Source organism: Cinclus cinclus, chromosome 19, assembly GCF_963662255.1.
Source record: "Cinclus cinclus chromosome 19, bCinCin1.1, whole genome shotgun sequence".
Taxonomy (NCBI): Eukaryota; Metazoa; Chordata; class Aves; order Passeriformes; family Cinclidae; genus Cinclus; species Cinclus cinclus.
The window spans coordinates 6,098,639-6,118,789 of NC_085064.1; the positions used below are offsets into that span (position 1 = coordinate 6,098,639).

General features: G+C 54.6%; 3 protein-coding genes and 1 non-coding gene across 4 annotated transcripts; 2 read left to right on the forward strand and 2 right to left on the reverse strand.

The window, feature by feature from the left end:
* Window positions 1-4: 4 nt before the first annotated feature.
* Window positions 5-3,627, reverse strand: TRUB2 (TruB pseudouridine synthase family member 2). The gene is made up of 8 exons (XM_062505818.1): window positions 3,519-3,627; window positions 3,228-3,356; window positions 3,057-3,131; window positions 2,574-2,635; window positions 2,195-2,276; window positions 1,594-1,666; window positions 1,015-1,151; window positions 5-411 (listed from the first exon to the last, which is right to left on the reverse strand). Exons 1-8 carry the CDS (start codon window positions 3,625-3,627, stop codon window positions 113-115), a joined length of 966 nt encoding a protein of 321 aa, XP_062361802.1. The 3' UTR covers window positions 5-112.
* A 61-nt stretch (window positions 3,628-3,688) lies between these two features.
* COQ4 (coenzyme Q4) lies at window positions 3,689-8,850 on the forward strand. Its single transcript, XM_062505748.1, has 7 exons — window positions 3,689-3,762; window positions 3,845-4,038; window positions 4,484-4,580; window positions 6,172-6,274; window positions 6,383-6,512; window positions 7,276-7,369; window positions 7,928-8,850. The coding sequence occupies exons 1-7, from the start codon at window positions 3,689-3,691 to the stop codon at window positions 8,088-8,090; spliced, it is 855 nt and encodes a 284-aa protein (XP_062361732.1). The 3' UTR covers window positions 8,091-8,850.
* A 1,219-nt stretch (window positions 8,851-10,069) lies between these two features.
* TRNAR-UCU (transfer RNA arginine (anticodon UCU)) lies at window positions 10,070-10,160 on the reverse strand. The gene is given in 2 exon segments: window positions 10,070-10,105; window positions 10,124-10,160. It is a non-coding gene; the product is annotated as a tRNA-Arg (tRNA).
* A 161-nt stretch (window positions 10,161-10,321) lies between these two features.
* Window positions 10,322-18,721, forward strand: SLC27A4 (solute carrier family 27 member 4). Its single transcript, XM_062505626.1, has 13 exons — window positions 10,322-10,390; window positions 12,815-12,981; window positions 13,646-14,040; window positions 14,719-14,877; window positions 15,200-15,269; window positions 15,376-15,467; window positions 15,995-16,104; window positions 16,498-16,707; window positions 16,932-17,058; window positions 17,241-17,378; window positions 17,537-17,701; window positions 18,111-18,257; window positions 18,504-18,721. Exons 2-13 carry the CDS (start codon window positions 12,821-12,823, stop codon window positions 18,659-18,661), a joined length of 1,932 nt encoding a protein of 643 aa, XP_062361610.1. The 5' UTR covers window positions 10,322-10,390; window positions 12,815-12,820; the 3' UTR covers window positions 18,662-18,721.
* The last annotated feature ends 1,430 nt before the right edge of the window (window positions 18,722-20,151 follow it).

The window sequence follows — 20,151 nt, forward strand, 5'->3', positions numbered from 1 at the left end:
TGATAAAAGTCATCTCAAGGAAAGGGTGGAAGTGAACTGCAATTAACCTCTTTCCTTCCGCTGCCCATCACACTGCTGGCACATCCCTGCCGTGCTGTGCTGCAGGGATTGCTCACGGATGCTCCTGCAGAGCACGCTCAGCTGTGTCCCCATCCAGCTGATGAAGAGGACTGTTCTCCCCATGTCCCAGTGTTTCCTCCAGCTCCGTTTCCACTTTGAGCTGACAGTTCCGAATTGCCTCCTGGATGCTCTGCAGGTCCCACTGAGTTCTCGGGAGAGCGTCGTCCACTGTGAAAACCCCGTCACGTATTCTCCGCACTTGTGTGCACACAGCAGATGATTTCAGCTCCAGACCAATCTCATGAACCATCTTCCGGAGGTACTGCTGAGTCTCATGCAAGCAATGGATTTCTAGGAGGACAGAGACAATCCCTCAGAAGCAAAGCTTTGACACAAGCTCTGGCATTATAAATCCAGACATCACTCACAGTTATGCTAAAAGGATTGGTTTGGCAGAAGACACTAAGAGCATGGTAGGATTTTCTGGAATATTGCAGGGTGTCCCACACCCTACCGAAGTGAATACTTTAGAAAACAAACCTATAGACACAGAAGAGTAATGTGGAAACCTAGGTACTTCAAAGGGGATAAAAAGGCGCTTTTTTTATAAGACAAATAATTTTTGAGGAAAAGGGGACTGGCTAAAGGAAAACAAACATGCTGCATTATAAAAAGACCCCAAAACCCAGCACTGAAATGCATTACACTGAAACATTGAGCTAAGAAGAATTTCCCCAGTAGGTATTAACAATGCAAATTTTCCAGCCTTGGGCTTAGATCTGAACTGGCAAGGAAAAAGCTATGAGCTGGCTGGACTTACCAGAGAAGTTATAAGTTGGTGAGAAATTCCCAACTTGTTTTTGCATTAAATCATGAGTAAGAAAATTAAGTTTACCAACTTATTTGCCATAATATATACTCAGAGTTCCCCAGTACATTCTGTGCCAGTCCTACCTAGCTGGAATTCTGGAAGTGCAAACTGGAGGCATCGGACTGCTGTGATTATTGGGGGGCTTTTTGCCATGGGGCGAATCAACCCTTTGACAGCCAGCTCATATGCCTCTTGTGTTTTCATATCAATATTAGAATACCTAGGGAAAAAAGAGAGCAGCAGAGACATTTAGAATTTCTCTCCAAAGAGATGCAAAATATGTCCATCCCAAATAAAACAGAGATGCAATTTTTATTCTTAAAAATATCCAGTGAGTTTTTGCATATATTTTAGTGGTGTATGTGCTGTGAGTAGTGTAAAGTTTGGGAGGGAGGTACTTGGTCATGTCTACAAGTTATTTTTGTCAACCCTATATAGGAGATGGCTCCTAAACCAGCAGATTGGAGATTTTGGGATACAAGAAGGACATTTAACTGCAACCTCTCAACATTCAGAAGCACTCAGAGTAACTCCTCTCTGCCCTTACTAGCACTCCAATCTTTATGGACTTTGATTATGGGAAACAAAATCCTCTAATTTGTTTTGAAGACCAGCAAATGGCAGTGGGATCAGACCAGCTCATTTCCCCAGGGGATACGCACATCAGCAGGGCCTTTTGATTTGTCCCTTGAATGACAGCGAGAATCCGCTCCAGCTTCTCCCTTGTGATATGATCTGCAAATATGAAAGCAGAAACAAAGTCTCAATTATCCATCCAGAAACTGGAAAGTCTGAAAAGTGCCTCTGAGGTATTGCTGTCCCTCAGGCAGACAGTCACATCATAAAGGGCTGATGAGAGCTGAGGGGTGGCTTTGCAAAGTCACTTGCCCAGGCTTTCCATGGGGCAACACAGAGCTGGACTGCAGAAGGAAGAGTTATTTTGCTTAACTGATTTAAAAATGTTGATGCTCCAGTTTTCTTATTGTATGTTTTCATTCTATGAAATCTCTTAAATGCTATCTGCAAGTGTATGATTCACAGAGAGATCTGGGTCCTGACCAAGTAAGTAGCAATCACTGGGACCAGCATTCACACTGCCTTTGCATATACTGTGGTTAAATTTAGAACAGGGGAACTATGACACCAACAAGGACTAGAAGACGTGAAAGATGTGGCTTTTGTCTTTGTGCAATTCACCTGATTAAATGCTTTGGAGTTAATCTGCTGTTTGATGTTCTGTTAAAAAAAAAATCAGTTTCTTACCAAATGTTGTCTTTTCTACTAAATTCCCTGTGTCTGAGAAGTCATCAGTGGCTTTACCAAAAAGCCCGCCAACAATATAAACCTGGAAAAAAGACAAAGGGTGCAATTTATCAAAAAAAAAATGCTCCAAGCAACTGCTAGAAGTGCAGGCTATGAGAGTTTTGCACAAAAAAGACAGCAGCATCCTCTGCTCAAAAGGCCACAAGTGGTGCTCATGTGAAGGATGAAACTCTGGACCCTGAAAAGCTCTCAAAAGCATTAGTAGGTTTGAGACCTAAGTGCAGAATCAACATCACAAGGCTGGTCTGGGGCACTGAGGCAGGATCAAGCGTGTGATGGATCTCAGGGGCTCCATGGCCCGCTCAGAGCCAGCACCTACCTTGGTCAGGTGGCAGTTATACAGGTCAGTGAGCAGCTTGTTCCCATGGCCAATGCCAAGCACTGAAACATAGAAAATGGGGAACCTGTTATTTAGCCTCACAAAAAGTCACTGATGTGCATTTACACAGCACTGAACACTCACACCACTCTTGCCCCTTGGACAGGGCTGTATATCCTTAGGAGTCATGTCTGAGCAGTGCAATTAGACCCCCAGATTATTGCCTGGCATGAAAACCATAGGGCTGTAACCAGAGCTCTTGAAATGTGGGGATTGCTGAGTGTGCCTAGGTCTCTTCCATCGAGCTTTGCCAGCGGCTTGCTGGGACATTTCTTGTGTGCTTTAGCACTTAAACGCCCAGTGGGGCTGTGAGATCCAGCGGCTGCTGCAATGCAATGGCCGTGCATCCACCCCGCTTCCCTGCATGGAAACCCATCACCTCGCAGACAGCACGACACGGTGCTGCTCCGGGACCAGACCCACCGAACACCCCCGAGGCCTTCACATCCAGCCGGTGACCTGCTCCGATCTTCAGCTTCCTGAACCGCGGGCCTCGGACTGCAACGGAGACAGTGATGGAGCCGGTCCGCAGCCCTGCCCGGGGCTCCCACCCATCCCCGGTTTCCCCCCGCCCAGGCCCCGCTGTGCCCTTACCCAGGGGGTGGTCGGCCAGCACCGGCACCCTGGCAGCCACCAGCTCCACGGCCCCGCCGCCGCCCGGGGCTGGGGCCGGTAGGAAGCGGACTCGCTGCCGCGGGGCGCGTCCCGGAGCCGCGTTCAGCTCTGGAAGAGAACCGGGGGGGGGGACACGAGGGGGTCAGGGGCGGCGGGCGAACCCCTGGGATGGGATGGGATGGGATGGGATGGGATGGGATGGGATGGGATGGGATGGGATGGGATGGGATGGGATGGGATGGGATGGGGTGTCCCGCCGCCCGCGCTCACCGCGCAGCAGCCGTGTCTCCACCGCGTCACGGACGCGGCCCCACGCCACCCCCGCCGGCTTGTACACGGCGAACAGCCCCGCCAGCCCTGCCCGCCCGGCCGCCGCCATGCCCGGGCCGCCCCGCCCTTCGCCGGGCTCTTCCGGGGCAGCGGCGGGGCCGGGGCCGGGGATGCGGCAGCTGCTGCTGCGGGCGGCGCGGGCGGGGGTGCCGCTGCTGCGGGGTGGTCCCGCTTCCCCAGGCAAGTGCTTCCCGCTCAGCCCCTGGAGCGTCCGGGCCAGCCCCCCCAGCTGGGCCGGGCCCTTACCCGCTGCTCCCCGCAGGTAGAGCCCGGCCAAGCCACAGCGAGCCGCGGGGCCGGGATGGACGCGGCGGGGAGGAGGAGGAGGAGGAGGAGGAGGAGGAGGAGATGGAAGGGTGGCACCAGCTGTACCCCGGCCACATCCCCACCAGCCCGCTGCAGAAGGCGCTGCTGGCCGCCGGCTCCGCCGTCATGGCGCTCTATGACCCCTACAGACATGGTAAGGCCGGCGAGCGGAGCGCCTGCCACCCGCGTCCAGAAAATCGCGCTCCCTGCCTCCTGGAAGCTCCATATGAGAGTCTGGGGCAAGCGCGGGGCTGAGAACTGACCTAGCGCAGGAGCTCGTGAAAGAGAGGGAGTGAGGAAACCCAAACACAGCCCAGTGTGACCCCTTGTGATGCCACCTGCACCGGTCTTTTTCTCCAGAGTCCCCCAGGCCTCCCGCCTGCTCCTCCATCCCATTCCCAGGAAAGGACATGTGGGTGACGCCAGGGCGGAATAGCCCTGAAGCTGGAGGTCTGTGGTTTATGGGATACCCACTTTGCCAAGGGCTTCCTGCCTGCTCCTGGTCAATGGGTCCATTGCCCTATTTCCTCACCTGCCAGCCAAGGATAGCTGTGTGTTGTGAAAGCAGCTCTTGGGTCACTCTCTGGTCTCTCTTTCAGACATGGTGGCAGTCCTTGGGGAGACCACAGGCTGCCTGGCCCTGCCAAACCTGCGAGACAAGATGAAAAATCACCCTGAAGGTTACCGCATCCTCCGGTGCGTCGCTCCCCATCCCTCCCATCCCCATCCCCATCCCTCCCACCTCGCCACGTGGTTTGTGGTGGGGAGGCAGACACGAGGCCAAGCAGGTTCCTTGGCCCTGGGAAGGGAGATCTGGGAAGCAGCACAAGTGTTTTGTTAGCCCTAACCCTCCAGGCTAACTTTATTTTTAACATTCATAGGAGCCCTGTGACACATCTAAGGGCAGGCACTACTTGCCCGTCTGTTCTGCTTCACTGCTGGAACTGGCAGCTGCCAACACCATAAGATGCAGCAGTAGGCACAGGGGAGAAATCCAGGTGTGGTTGTTGGTGTGGATGTTGATACAGTGATGAGAGCACTCTGCATCTATGGATGTCTTCCCTGTGCCTGCTGCTGCATTTTCTTGCATTGGAGACTTTGTCTCTGCTGGTCTGCCTCCTCCTTAGACACTTCCATATTTATTTTCATGGCTCAAGCTGAAATTAGGCCACTTCTCTTGTTTTCTTTTTTAAGACTCTATCACTTCTGTTTCCATGTCTGCAAGGACTTGTTGAGTGCAGCAAGGCTGAGGACCAGGAGGGATTTCTCTTACTAACCAAGCTCTCACTGGTATCTGCTTGCCTTCTCCCTGTTCCCTGTCATGTCTCACACCTGCTGCTTATGTCACATAGGAGCTTTGGAGAAGTTGCCTTGTGCCATATGTTTGTGCAGGCCAGCCTCATCCTGGTAAAACATCCAGAGCACTGGAATGGGGTGAATCCCAGCAGAACTGCCCAGGGAGAGGGCTGGGAAGGGACATTCCCACCTGCTCCTTGCACTGTTTTTTTGCAGGGGTATGAATTGGGCACACAGGTCTCTTTGTTTTTATCTCCCAAGCTGCTGAGGTCCCTTTGATAACAAATACACAAGGAAATATCTGCAGCCAATGTAAAGCTGATGCCAGTGCTGCTTATCTCCCTGGTACCTGCACTCTAGGAGCCGAGCAGCTCCTGGATCCATTGCAGGGCTTTTGTCATGGGAAGAGTTTACTCTGTGAATGGAAATAAAAGGGCTTTTATTTACTTTCAAGGCTGTGAGGCACCTGTTTGCGAACAACCTGTAGAGGACACCTTTCTCTGTGTGGCTGCCATGTGGCTGGTGGTGAAAACCTGAGCCGGATTGAAATTAAACCTGTGTTTTGAACAAATTCCTTTTTCTCTTTGGGGTTGCTCCTTTGAAGCTCTGGCTGCTTTGCCAGAGCACTAAATTTCTCTGCTCTGCAGGGCTGGCTGTTGCTGGGGGCTGTGCCTGGCTGGGAGCCCACACAGCAGCAGCGTTTCAGTGCAGAGGACACCAGTATTTTTCCCACCAGAGTTGTTACAAGTGTACAAGATAAAAGCCCTTTTATTGCCAAGGCTTCAGGTAGATCCTTTAAGCAATTTGTGTCCCAAGCTCTGCAGCAGAAATGCAGACAGTGCCGTCCCTGCAGTGAACAGTTCAGATCTACACAGGGAAAATTGCAAGGATGGGCAGAGGCAGGAATGGGGGTTTCCAAGGGCTCCTTTTCTCCAGGATCTTCTGCTGTGGATGTCACTGGGAGTCTCACTGACCTGTGTTTTCCTTCCAGGGAGCGACCTCGCATCCGTCTCTCCACCCTGGACATGGCCAGGCTGCAGGGGCTGCCGGATGGCTCCCTGGGCCGGGAGTATGTCCGGTTCCTGGAGGACAATGTGAGTATGGGGTCTCACAGGGTGCAAATTCCTGTGGCTGATTCCTGTGCTGGGAGCACAGGTGAGATCGGAGCCACAGAGTTGAGTTGGACCTCTTTGGACTTGCAGAGGGTTTCTCCAGACACCAGGATGCCACCTAAGTTTGTTGATGATGAAGAGCTGGCATACGTGATCCAGCGGTACCGGGAAGTCCATGACCTGATGCACACCCTCCTGGGCATGCCAACCAACATGCTGGGTGAGCAGCAGTGGGCTCAGGGAGCTGCACTGCCAAACCCACTGATTGTGCTCAGCTGGCTCCCAGAAATGGAGCAGGCTGGGACAGTTGGACTCCCTGATCCTCAGCCCAGGCCAGCATGTGGGGATTTTGCATCATCGCTGTCCTACCTCACTGGCTCTGTGGTGACTGAGAGGCCATGAGATGTCACCTTTTCCCTGCTGGGAGATGCTCTGCCCAAGCCCTGGGCACAGGCAGCCACTGAATGGGTGGTTTCTGCCTGGCAGGGAGGGTGGCATGGAAGGAGGGATGTTTTGCAAGCTCTGTGTGAAGGCAGAAGGGAATTCCTGTTTGCTCCTTATCTGCATGTCTCTGTGTCCTTTGCCCTCATTTTTGTCTGACTCAGTAGCAAGTCACAAGTGCAGCCTTGCACTTGTGCGAGGGAACCAGCATGATTGGTCTCCTATGCAGTCTTTGCCTGAGTCCAGGCAGTTTTGTAAAAGGCCTGTGCTGGGAGACCAGGAAAGCTACACAGAGCATCAGGCCTTGGCACTGCATTGCCAAGGTCTGCAGGGAGCTGGATTGCCTGGGACGTGTTCCCCAGGGTCCCAGGGCTTGTGGGGTGCCATCCTTCTGGGGTGGGTGAGTGATGTGTGACAAGGCCCATCCTGGCACAGGATGAGGCCATGGCCAGACTTAGGAAGCATTCCCAAGTAGCCATCCTCGGGAAGGGCAGATGTGCAGCCTGTGCTGAGGAACTCACAGCCTCCCTTCTCCCTCCCAGGTGAGGTGGTGGTGAAGTGGTTCGAAGCCATCCAGACAGGGCTGCCCATGTGTGTCCTGGGAGCAGCGTTCGGCCCTGTCCGGCTCAGCACACGGTAGGTGCCCAGACTCTGCCCTGGGTACACCCAGCCTGTGTGGTGCTTTCCTGGGGACAAAGGGAACACTGCTGTTTTGCAGGGGGGAGTCAGTCATGGATTCCTCCGTGACACTGCTGCTGTCCCCACATCCCAAGGAAGTGGTGACAGCTTTGCCTTGTCACTGAAGCAGAACTTGATGGTTAATCTGCATTCAACACCAGCTCCCCTGTGCCAGGCAGGAGCAATTTTCAGTCCTTGGGTAGGCATGTTTTGAGGGCCAGCAGGACCCTCACCACACTGGCAGCTGTTCCCTGCCCCAGCACATCTGTTTTGATGGCCCAGCAGTTGCAGAACCTAAGTTCTAGCCTTGGGTTTGTGCAGGTAACTTTCCTGGCACAACATCCTCTTCTGTGCCTCAGTTTCCCCTGCGAGTTAAGCGGAGGGGATGCCAGAAAGCTAGAGGGATACATGGGATACATGGGACACATGTGCTTGGCATCAGCCTATTGTGATGACTTGGTGAAGGAAATAAAATGTGGACATCAAAACTGCCACCACCTGTATGGTTTGTTCCAGAAAGCTGCAGGTCCTGGCCACCGAGCTGGTTCCCTGGGCGATTCGAAGCGGGCTCAACTCCAGCTGTGTCCTGAATGTCTACTACGAGCAGCGCTGGGAGCAGCCAGTGGAGTCCCTGCGGGAGGAGCTCGGCATCTTCCCTCCCCCGGCCGTTCGAGTGTGAGAGCTCATGTTGGGAAGAGCCCAGGGCATCCCTTGGCAGCCAAACTCCACATCCTCCTGCCCTGCCCGGGAGCACAGCGTGGCTGTGCTCTGCCACCACGGACCCAAGGGCTCTGTTCTCTCCTGCCAAGACCTGGCACCAACCTCTTGGTAGGGGCCAACTGGCACCTCCCTGTCCTATGACAAAAACTCGACCTTTTTTGGCTCTTTGTGATTTTGTTTGCGGGATGTCAAGGTCAGATGTGCCTTTTCCAGCTGGTCTGGCTGCTCAGATCTCCCAGCAGCAGCATTCTGGTACTGATGCTCCGAGATGCTGGCATGGGGAGGGAGCACACTGCAGCAAACTGATGCCTTGTCCTTCTGCAGCTCCAGGGCTGTGCAGGTAAATCCTTCCTCCCACCTTTCCCATCCTGGGAAGATCGAGGCTACAAGTCTTGGGGCTGCCCTGGACTGGAGGTAAATCCATGACTTCCAGAGGAGCACAGGGGCAGGTTTGGTGAAATCCCATTTTGTATTGGTGCCTAACTGGTCTCCTGTTGGGTCATATTGGATGTGTCTCATTCCTGCCTCAGAGATCAGGCAGTGTGTGATTGTGTGTAGATGGGGCAGGCAGGGAAATACCTTTGGGTATTTTCCCTCCTGGACTGGCTTTTTTGAGAGACGATCCCAGTCTGCTGTGTCTCCCTGTAGCCCCTCCCCCCAAAAAATGATGAAATCCACATGATTGTGCTGGCTGTTCAGTAGGAATCATCCCTTCCTTGGGCAACAAATTGACACAGTTGGGATTATGGGATTGAATCCAGTGAGTGCAGAAACAGCGGCTGCTGGTGCTGTGTCTGGGAGCTGATTGCTGTCTGGGTTAATTAAACCGTGCTCCAGACTGCCAACAGCCAGAGAGCAGAGTTGCTGGTTGTGATGGCAAAGAGCCACGAGGCCAGGGGCTCTTTGTTCATGTGTGTTTGCTGTTGGAATTCCTCCCTGTTTAATAAAATCCACACTGGGGCTTGTAGTTCATTACCCCTGTCCTTCAGCCCCACCTCCCTTCCTGAGCTGGATATCTGATGTGAAACCTCACACCTTTTTGGCTCCAGCAGGTTTTCTTCCTGCCCTCCAGACTCCCTTTTTCTAACTTCTCCCTGCATCAGCCACCCCACGAGCCAGACTTTGGGTTTTACTCCAAATCTTCCCTTGGTCCCCAGAATTATTTCAAACAGATATTAAAAGGCAGCATATAAATGCATCCTTTAGCTGCCAGTAAAACGCACAGTGTGGGGGTTGTCCTAGTGCAGTGGTCGAGATGAAAGAAACATTTGCCTCTAAAATGACCCAGAAATGTCAGAGTTTTGGGGTGGATGAAGCAAAGGGCAGCAAAGATTTGCTTCCAGGAACTGTGAGTGACAGTCAAGGAAACGTGGGAAATGATGGCCTTGAGAGAGGGTTTTGCTGCATTTTGGGTTATTTAACGAGGACGTGAAGTGTCTGGGCTGTCAGTGTTGGTGGTGCCACCTTCGTGCAGCCACGTATGACTCAGTGGGCTGGTGCCAGCGCTACAGAAATGGCACATCATGTAATTTTAAACGGCATCTGCTCAGCCGGATCAAGTAACTGTGGCTCCTGTTCCTGCAACCATCGCTTGGGGAGCCTGCGGAAAGAAGGCGGCAGAGGGAGCGGAGGGAGATTCGGGGAGGGCAGACACCAGCCACATGAAAATGATTTTTTTGGAGACGATATATTCGCTGTGGGCAAGCGGCAGCTCCACCACACCCGTGCTGCGGCGCCGTGCTGGGACGCGGTAGCAGTAACGCCTGAAATGCTGGCACGCGTGCTCGGCTACGCTCCCCGGTAGGCACTGGGGTTTTCCCCCGTGCCCGGGCCGCCCCGGCCCCGCTCTCCCGGAGGCAGACGGACCCTTCCCGGGGGCAGCGCCCGGGGGCGGCCGCGGCACCCCGGGAGCGATCGGCGCGGCCCGGCGGCAAAATGCGACTCTGGTGGGACTCGAACCCACAACCTTTGAATGACTCCCGTCAACCGCGCTAGAAGTCCAATGCGCTATCCATTGCGCCACAGAGCCCTCGCTCTGCCGCGCCGCCCTCACCGCCTCTTCCCCGCGACTCGCCCGCCCCGCCCGAGCCGCCGTTTCCCGGCACCGCGTCCGTCACCGCGGGGCCGGGCCGGTGCACCGGGCGGGACTACAGCTCCCGGCGGCCCGCGCTGCCCGCCCCTCCCCGCCCCTGCCGCAGAGTCGGGCGGGCCCCGCTCCCGGTGCAGGTGACCGGGCCGCAGCGGACGCCCCGGAGTCCGGTAAGAGCGTGGCACCATCCTCCCCATCCCGGTCCGTCAGTTCCCGCCGCCGCCGCGGCCGCGCTCCCTTCTCGCGGGCGGCCCCGCGGTCTCCCCATCAGGCGCCGCGGCCTTGCGGGCGGCACCGGGGTCCCTCCGTTCCGCCGCATGAGGTACCGGGGCTCCTCGTGGTGGCAAGCGCCGGGGTCCCTGAGTGCCCCGGTGTCCCCAGGAGCGCGCCGCGGGCCCTCGCCCCGCCGAGAGCGGCTGTGCCCGGGCGGTTCCGGGGCCTGGCCGGGGCTGGGTGGCGAGGCCCGGCTGCATCCCGGCGCGGGGCCCTCCCGCCTTTCCGCCTCCTGTAATGGGGCTGGAGCCGCGCTGCTCGACCTCCCTGCTGGGGTCCTCAGGAGCGTGAGACGGGGGTCCCTGCCCAGGGCAGGTGGGGGACAGGTGCCTCCCAGGTGCCATTAGCGCTGGGGCTTCTCACAGCCCGGCCACCTGCCCCTTGTCCACGCTGTGACCCGTTCCCCGGGCCCTCCTCGGGCTCGGGGCTCCCCGCGTGGATCCCCGCGCTTTGCCTCGGTGCCCGCTGGCTGTGAGCCACAAGCAGGGCTTCGTTTTCTCTGTGCTGATGCAGCTGGACAAGACCTGAATCTGTAACGCAGGGTTGGAGGTCTCTGGCAGCGACACACCGGGTATATTTTGGGAATCTCTCCCCGGTTATCTCCGGAGGAGGCACCGGGATGCCGGAGTGAGGTGGAGATGTGAGCAGAGGATAAGAGGGGCTTGCCTGAGCCTGCCTTGCCTTCAAGCCAGAGATTAAGCACTTTGCTGCCCACACAGAGTGGGGCTCCTCTGCTGCTGCCTCTCCACATCTGGCTGCTGCGAGGCTGTAATGGAGGGCCCAGACACCAGCTGAGGCACAGTAGTTTCATGGTGATCTAAAAGTTGCCCTGTTTAAGTGCAGAGAGGCTCCCAGGCAAAAACACAGTGCATCCTGCCCTACCAAAAGGCAGAGGACATCACCTCTGGGAGGTAGGTGTTTGGTGGAGAGTGTTCAGAGGTTACTGTTTGGTAGAGAGTGTTCAGAGGTCACTGGCACAAGGGGGAATCTAAGGGTAAGGGTTATGGGTGGGAGAATGTCTCCAAATGTCCACCTGGGAATGGCATCTTGTGTTCTGATGCATCCCAGCCTGCTGCTGGCGGCACAATTCAGAGGTGGGATAGCCAACAAATGAGACATGTCAGGGCACAGTGACCATGTGGCACTGCCTGGGTTCCCACCCTGACAGCATCTGATAGCAAATCCACAGAAGCTCATTGGATATGGGAGGACGGCACAGAGCAGAGGGAAAGCCACAAGTGTGGCTCCCAGCCCCACCAGTTATAGAAGAGCCCATGCAGGGCTTCCAGCTTCAGAGCAGTGAATCAGTCTTCGGGAGGGAAATGATGCAAGTGTTTCCTTCCTATTTGGCCTGTGTCCATGCCAGGAAGGGCCAGTTTTATCTAGGAACTGTGAGGGTCACATCTCTGTCATTTTCCTCCTCCCAGTGCTGTTGCCTGAAAAGAGCCATTGCTAGATCACTGTCTCTGAGTCTCAGAGCCACTTCTGGGATGTGGCTAGGATGGGGACAGAGATGCTGTTTTGGAGGGATGAGTACCAGAGATGAAGTCACTGTCCCCAGGGAATGGGGCAGGGGCCTGGGCACTCCTGGCAGCATTGACAGCCCTTGTTCTGCCCACTCCAGCCTGACCTCATCCCTGACCTGCTCTGGCAGTGTCTTCAGCCTAGCCAGGGCAGGAAACTGCCTGCCAACATGAGAGTTTGCAAACACAAACAGAGCACAGGGAACTGAGTTTCCTGTCCCTGATCCTGCCTGAGCTGTGTCACGGAGCACGTGAAGCTGTGCTCTTCCAACAGCTGTGACGGCTGTCCTGGAGCCAGGCATGCAGGAGAACTCATGCTCTTGGCCTGGGAGACTCTGGATTTTGAGGATGGAGGGATTCTGGAGTGGAGTGGAGGCTTCCAATCATCTGTACAAAGTCTCCTGCCATGACTTTGCTCACACATCCGTGGAAGTGACTTTGTCCTGCATCTCATGTTTCCACATCCATGGAAATGACTTTGTCCTGCATCTTTGGGCGTGGCCAGACTCCTGGCTGGTGTGCAGGATGTGGCTCCCCAGGTGGGAATGGCCAGGATCTGGGCTTGCACCAAGCAATGCTGTGCTGATGGCTCAATTGGAGACCATCTCCAAGGTCAGATAAAGTTACATCTCTGGGAGCTCTGTGCTGCTGGGTTACATCCTCACTGCCACGAGGACTGATGACTCAGGGACCTCATCCAGGAAATTGGGGGCTGCTCAAGCATCCCACGCCCATGGGATTGTTATCACCAGGTCCAATGTGCGTGGGTTGATTGCTGTGGTTTCTCTCTCCCTGCAGGCCACGATGCTGCGTTTGGCTGCTTTTGCAGCTGTGCTGCTGTTCTTCAGGGTCACTCTGGAACTGTCCTGGGCCCAGGCCATCCCTGCTCTCTTCATCTTCTACCTGGCATCTGGTGGATGGGACTTCTTCCTCGTATTCCTCAAGACAGTATCAAGGGATGTCAGGTAGGTGTTCTGGCTGGGATGGCCCAACCATCCACTCCTGGCCCTCTGCTCTGCCTTGGTGTATGTGTGAGCACAGCCCTGACTCCTTGCAAAGGCTGGGTTTCTGCTGGCACCTGGCCTGGCTGGAAGGAGATCTCCCTCTGCCACGTCCGGGTGACTCCAAACTCTTGGGCAAACTTTTCCCAAGAAGGATAGATTTCAGCTGAGCTCAAAGTCTGTTGACTGTCCTTGTATTTCATCCTGTCCCTAAAGCTGCTGGCATAGCACCAGACCCCTGTATAAGGTTCATTCTGAGTTGGTATCAGCCTGTGCCAGCTCCTGGCAAGGATTTGTGAGGAGGGAGCAGTGGTACCTCTTGGAGAGCACCCAAAGCTCAAAAATGCCCCTTTGATTGAGGACATCCCTGTCTGCAGTCTTCCAAAACACATCTCTCCCTGGCTTCCATCAGTCTCTGGCTATGAGCATTTTTGCATGTGTGTTCTGCCTAAGTGCACACTGCTCAGGGGAGCATGCAGAGCTGCTGCTGACCTAGAGTGGGGTCTGGTGTAAGCGCTGGGCTGCTGCAGCTCCTCAGAAGGTCCTTGTGCTGTGCTGGCTTTGCTGCAGGAAGTGGTTTTGCAGGGGTCTCTGAGCAGCTGCCCTCTTGCTCCCCTTCCTTTGGCAGCACGGGGCTGGTCCTGTTGCGTGTGAAGTGGCAGGTGTGGAGGCATGTGAGGGAGAAGAGCACAATCCCCAAGATCTTCCAGAAGACGGTGAGGAAGTATCCAGAGAAGACAGCCCTGATCTTCCAAGGCACAGGGGAGAGCTGGACCTTCCGTCAGCTGGACGAGTACTCCAACCAGGTGGCCAATTTCTTCAATGGCCAAGGTTTCCGCTCGGGTGACGTAGTGGCACTTTTCATGGAGTCCCGCAATCAGTACGTGGGGCTGTGGCTGGGCCTGGCCAAGATCGGGGTGGAGACGGCCCTCGTGAATTCCCACCTGCGCTCGGAGGCCTTGCTGCACTGCATCACCATCTCCACCTCCAAAGCTGTGGTTTTTGGGGTGGAAATGATGGAAGGTGAGGAGCTGGTAAATGTTTTGGGTGTGCTTTGGATGGAGGGAGGTGTGTCTAGTCAGTGGGTTCAGTGTTCCTTTCCTGCCCACCACAGAACAGAGATCTGGAAGAGAGTGGACAGTTGAATCATGCAGAAAATAGATTTGGGTTTGTTTTTTGTTGTTGTTGTTGATTCCTTTGGACACTGAGCAGTGCTGTCTGCCTCCCAAGCAGGTTAGCCTGGGTATAAGGATCCTTGTGTCTCTTGGGTCCATTCCCAGCATGGAGACCTGGGTTGGGCTATGCCTGCCCCACTGCACGGGAGGAGCCTCCCATTGCTCTCTATGGCTATTGCTACACCCCTGCAGCACCTTGGCTCCAGTTCCTTGTGTGTTTCAACCCACACCTCTGAGGTTCATGGTGTCAACAGACCTCTTGGCACCAAAGAGGTTTTGGATGGGGAAAGGTGGAAAACAGGATCTTCTGGTCCCTGAAGAGGTCTGGGCTGTGGCCCCAGCATCTGTTAATCATGGGAACGACATCTGCCTGGGATGGCTGTGAGCCCTTTGGGGACTCTGACAAGCACATTGGGGGTACTGCTACCTGGGGCAGGGCATCTCTCTGAATGTCAAGGAGGACAGGAGGTCTCTGTGCTGTAGCCACCCTGCTGCTTTTCTCCAGCTCTCTCCTTTATTTTCTCAGCAATGCAGGAAGTGCAGTCCTCCCTGGATAAATCCATCCATCTCTTCTGGTCCGGGGAAGAAAATCCCAAATCCGTCCTTCCTGGTGCAAAACACCTGGACCCCCTCCTGCAGATGGCCCAGCGACACCAGCCAGTTCCCCCTAATAAGGGCTTTCTTGGTATGTGGTCAGTTCTTGGGGCCAGACGTGGTGATTTTGAGGGTCAGCTGGTTACAACTCTGGCAAGGTGCTGGGGATGACAGTGGCAAGGGTTGTTTGGGATGGGTCTTACTTCAGTTTTGGAAGCCAGCCCTGTGTGGAGCAGTATGCTGTCATACCCTCCATGTGTCCAACAAACCTGATCTGCCTGGGGTAATCCCAGCATGTTCTTGGAGCTGTTACATGAGAGTTTTGGCTCAGCTGGCATGTGTAGAGTGTTTAAATTTTGTTTGTTCCCCTCTCCTGATTGGGAATATGACCATGTCTCCTCATTGTTCCCCAGATAAACTCTTCTACATCTACACCTCTGGCACGACAGGGCTGCCCAAGGCTGCCATTGTGGTGAACTGCCGGTAAGGCTGTGGACAGGGGCTCAGGGAGGATGGGTCTGAACTCTGCCCTGTCCTAGCAGAGCACCCCTGACCCTGCTCCTGACATGCCTTTTCACCCTCCCATCAGGTACTTCCGCATGTCCAGCTTAGTTTTTTACGGTTTTCGGATGAGGTCCGACGATGTGATATACGACTGCCTCCCACTCTATCATGCTGCAGGTAATGTGTGCCATACAGAGCCTGGCATCCTGGGACTGACTCTTCCCTCAGCCAGGACCAGGGCTCAGGCTGGAGGCTGGTGTGGCTGTGATCTCCATGTTGAGGAGGATGAGACTGCTGCTTGCAGTGTGTGACTGAAGCACTTTCTGCTTTTTCCCTGGAAGCCAAGAATTGATGTGGCTGACCTGTGGAGCAGGGATTGTGCGAGGAGGGTGCTATCCTACCCTGGGTTTGGAATACCTGTTCCTTATTGCTGCTCCCTGTGGAAAGTAAGGGGGGAAAGTCTAGGGGGAGCAGTGCCTGCGTGGCTGACTGAGGCATGCTGGGATGTTTAGGTGTGAAGTGCTGCTCTACATAGTACTGCCATGTGTCTCCTCCCTTGTACCAGTGGTCCTCGGGGCTTTGGCTGGGTGAATCCCCACTGCTATTAACCAGCCATAGCCTCTGCCTTGCCCTGCCAGTTTTCCCCAGTGGGCTGAGCTGGAGGTGTTTGGGGACTGAGGGCTTTCCTGGCTGCCTCTCTGCAGGGAACATCGTGGGGATTGGGCAGTGCCTGCTGCAGGGCATGACGGTTGTCATCCGCAAGAAGTTCTCAGCCTCACACTTTTGGGAGGACTGTGTGAAATACAACTGCACGGTGAGGCCACGAGGCAAGGGGCCAGTGGGGAGTGGGCAGTGAAGTCTGGGGTCCGTGCCATGCTGGGGACAGCTCAGCTGCTGGAAGTGGGGGACACCTGGACGGGTTCTGTCTGTCCAGGTGGGGTTGTGTCCTTCCCACCTGGGCTGGTAGCTTCATGGGTCCTTCTCGCATTCCAACATTAGCCAGGAGATAGTGGATGGGTCACAGCCTGGAGAGGTGGGTTAACCTGGGAAGGACAGGCTGGACGAGTTAGCAGAACTTCTTTTTACTGCAGCCTCTTTAGCAAACTTTGGGTATGTTGTGCCGTTCCTTCCTGCTCTGAAGAAACCTCAGACAACCCAGGGCCTGGCAGAGGGATCCTAGTGATTCTTTCCTGTCTGTTGCTCCCAGATTGTGCAGTACATCGGGGAGATCTGCCGCTACCTGCTGAACCAGCCATACCAGGACACTGAGAGGCAGCACCGGGTGCGCATGGCCCTGGGCAATGGGCTTCGGGCCTCTATCTGGAGGGAATTCATGGCCCGCTTTGGCATCACCCAGGTGGCCGAATTCTACGGGGCCACCGAGTGCAACTGCAGCCTGGGAAACTTTGATGGCAATGTAAGGCCCCACTATCCTCCCTCATGTCCCAAAGGGTGACAGCTGGCTTGGGCAGGGTTGGAAACCCAAATGAGCTGTTTGCTCCTTGGGACGGGTTGCCATCCACCCAGAGGGGTTTTGGCTGTTGTGTAATGCCACCTCTGTTGTGTGTGGGAGTGTGTGAGCAGTGTGTTCAGGTGGGACAAATGTCCTTGCTACCCACAGCTCAGTTCTTTCTGTGCTAGGTTGGGTCATGTGGCTTCAACAGTAGGATCCTACCAGGTGTGTACCCCATTGGTTTGGTGAAAGTGGATGAAGACACTATGGAGCTAATCCGGGGACCGGATGGTGTCTGTATCAGCTGCAAACCAGGTGAGGACAACTGCAGGGATAAAATCTCCTCAGCCTTGTGTGAGTGTGAGTGTTTCATGATACCTGAGGATAATTTCTCTGGATTTGTCTCTGCTCAGTTAAACCACACCAACCCAATTAGACACCTTTTTGCTTGGGGGGGTGGTCGTGTTTCCCCCCTTCATCCCCTCTTCTCACTGCAGGGGAGCCAGGGCAACTGGTGGGTCGCATTGTCAGGAGCAATCCCCTGCAGCACTTCGATGGCTACCTGAATCAGTCAGCCACCAACAAGAAAATTGCCAGGGATGTATTTACAAAAGGGGACGCTGCCTATCTCACAGGTGAGGCCAGCAGGACCCCTCTATCTGCTGGGAGTAGTGGAGAAAAGCATGTGTGTGGGAGTGGGGACTCTCCCAGGGTAGTGGCACTGCCCTGAGATGCTCCAGGGTCATCCGAGCTGACACCTCATTTTTTTTGCCTATTCATTGCTTTCCGATAGGGGATGTCCTGGTGATGGACAAATATGGCTACATGTACTTCCGAGACCGCACTGGGGACACGTTCCGATGGAAAGGGGAGAACGTCTCCACCACAGAGGTGGAGGGAACACTGAGCCGCATCCTCAACCTGACGGACGTGGTGGTTTATGGTGTGGAGGTCCCAGGTAGCTGAGAGGGAAGTGGAACAATCAGGAGAGGCAGGCAGGCCTCCAATACTTGAATGTGGGCATGTCCTGCGTGTCCAGATTGATGTGTCCTTTGACAAGAGGGTGGACTGAGGTTCCCTGTGGGTGAGCTGGGAAGAGGCCACAACGGGTATGGCTAGCAGGAACCAGAGGGTTTCCTCACTCTCTCAGGCTTTGGTATGATTCTGGCTGGTTTGTAAGGACCCTGTGTCCTCTCTGGCCATGACTGTGACTGCAGGGTGTCACTGGTAGCCATGGCCATAGGGTGATGACACAGCAGGATGTGCCAGCGCCTCAGTACAAAGCAGGGTCTTGCTGGTGCAGGGCAGAGGGGAGATGGTGCTACAAGGACAGTGTGTCTGAGTGCTCTTCATTCTCTGCCTCTTAGGGATTGAAGGGAGGGCAGGAATGGCAGCCATTGCTGACCCGGAGAACTCCTGTGACCTAGAAGACTTCTCCAGCAAGCTGAAAAAGGCCCTGCCACTGTATGCACGTCCTGTCTTTCTGCGGTTCCTGCATGAAGTCTCCAAGACAAGTGAGCTATGGCATGCATGCTCACACTGGACATGGAGCTGGGGGAGCCTGGGAGGGGAAAACCTGGTTACAGAGGTCAGTCTGTAGGGTGGGGATGGAGCCTCTGCCCCACAGAGCCTGTGGCCAGTTCCTCAGGTGGTTTTGAGGCACGGGGATGTAAGGCTGGGTCTGGGGCAACACAGGTGTGGTGGGGTTGGAAGTGTGTGTGGCTAGTGAGCCCTTACTCCTTCTTCTCTCCCCATTCCAGGCACTTACAAGTTCCAGAAGATGGAGCTGCGGAAGCAGGGCTTTGACCCCACACTGGTGAAGGACAGGTTGTATTTTCTGGACTCCAGGCAAGGCTGTTACCTGCCACTGGACCAGGCAGCATTCGGCAGAATCCAGTCAGGAGCCCAGAAGCTGTAACTGGTGGGGCTCGAGCAAGGCACCTCCCAAATCCTGCTGGGGAGAGGGGGCAAGGCAGGCACTGGGGAAGGAAGGAGTGATATAAAAGGCATGCTAGAGATTTTATTTGACAAGTTTTACAGATAAGGGTTTGGGGGGAACATAGAGGGGATTGAGGGGAGGGGGATGGTCACATACCAAAGCATTGATTCATTATGGCTTTATTTTCTGTTTGGTACAATGGTGGTGCTCCCATGCCATGGGAGGGGCAGGGCAGGGCCAGCTGGGGAAGAATGGGGCCCTGCCATTCCACTTTGCTTTTCCTGTCTTTCCCCATCTGTTCCTGCCTTCAGCAGCCCTTCTTTGTGAAGGCCATGAAGGGACCAGTGCTGGCCTCTTCCCCACTCCTCTACCACCAGCCCCTCCTTGGCACACAGACCCAGCTGGCAGAGGGAAGGTGGGTGCCAGGCACAACCCCTTCCCTCTGCTCAGCCTTGCTGGTGTGATGTGTCTGCTGTGAATCAGGGGAGCCAGGGTAATGTTTGGCTCAGGAGGGGGACAGGGGTGTGTTTCTGCCATACCTTTCTCTCTCCTGGGGATGACATTTCTATTTTTCACAATCACACGCACATTATATTATATTATACATATATATATATGTGTGTGTGTATATATATATATATATATATATGTATGTATGTAATACACGCTGACTTTTTTTTTCAATCTTAATTTATTGTCTGTACTTTTGAATGTGTCCCGGGTTTGTGCAGTAGGTGGAGGGATAGCCCAGACCTGTCCTCTCTTGGAGAATCCTTTTCTCTCGCAGGGAGGTGGGATGCTCATCAGAGACTGATTCTCCTCTTCCAGCGTGGGTGCAACTGTAAATGTCCTTGTGGCCTTGCTCCATGGTGGAAGATATGAGCAAATCCCACTGTCTTGTGGACACTTCTCTGGGTCTTTTACTTCCATCTTTTGTAGATGCAGCATTGTTTTGTGGATCTTCTTCCTTGCAGAAAGCAAGTGGGAGAGTTGGAAGAAGGGCCCAGTTTGCCTTTGCTTAGATGTACTCAGGAGGTAACTTGCCTGGGCAGAGAACATCCTCTGGAGGGTGGCCTCTGTGAGAGCCTGACTTCATATGCTCTGCATCCCTTCCCAAAAGAGCTCTCCCTGTCTCAAGCACCAGAGCAGGGCCCTGAACTGAAATGTCCATGTGAAACACCTGACTTGTACTATGTGAATTCCCCATGTTGTGTCTGACATGAAACAGCCTCAGCTGTGATGTTCAATTCCAGTCCTCAGAAAACAAGCAGAAATTTCTCTTCCAGAGAAAACTCTGGGTTGGGTTGCTTTTTTTATTATTATTATTTTAATAATTTGTTTTTATGCTTTTAGCAGGGTTACTCCTTAAAACAGCATCTGTCTTTTGTGAGGGCAGGGTGTGTCTACTCTTCTAGCTGTGCTTCCACACCAACATATCTGCCTGCCCCAGTCCGTCCCAGTCTCACAAT

What these genes read in the sequence shown, in the direction of transcription:
- COQ4 (XM_062505748.1), top strand. Translation starts at nt 3,689, where the DNA reads ATGCGGCAGCTGCTGCTGCGGGCGGCGCGGGCGGGGGTGCCGCTGCTG. An exon ending in CTATGACCCCTACAGACATG is followed by an intron (nt 4,039 to 4,483) that starts GTAAGGCCGGCG and finishes TCTCTCTTTCAG; the next exon opens with ACATGGTGGCAGTCCTTGGG. An exon ending in CATGCCAACCAACATGCTGG is followed by an intron (nt 6,513 to 7,275) that starts GTGAGCAGCAGT and finishes TCTCCCTCCCAG; the next exon opens with GTGAGGTGGTGGTGAAGTGG.
- SLC27A4 (XM_062505626.1), top strand. Translation starts at nt 12,821, where the DNA reads ATGCTGCGTTTGGCTGCTTTTGCAGCTGTGCTGCTGTTCTTCAGGGTC. An exon ending in TGGGGTGGAAATGATGGAAG is followed by an intron (nt 14,041 to 14,718) that starts GTGAGGAGCTGG and finishes TTATTTTCTCAG; the next exon opens with CAATGCAGGAAGTGCAGTCC. An exon ending in GCCATTGTGGTGAACTGCCG is followed by an intron (nt 15,270 to 15,375) that starts GTAAGGCTGTGG and finishes CCCTCCCATCAG; the next exon opens with GTACTTCCGCATGTCCAGCT.
- TRUB2 (XM_062505818.1), bottom strand. Translation starts at nt 3,627, where the DNA reads ATGGCGGCGGCCGGGCGGGCAGGGCTGGCGGGGCTGTTCGCCGTGTAC. An exon ending in GAAGGCCTCGGGGGTGTTCG is followed by an intron (nt 2,636 to 3,056) that starts GTGGGTCTGGTC and finishes TCTATGTTTCAG; the next exon opens with TGCTTGGCATTGGCCATGGG. An exon ending in ATAACTGCCACCTGACCAAG is followed by an intron (nt 2,277 to 2,573) that starts GTAGGTGCTGGC and finishes TCTTTTTTCCAG; the next exon opens with GTTTATATTGTTGGCGGGCT.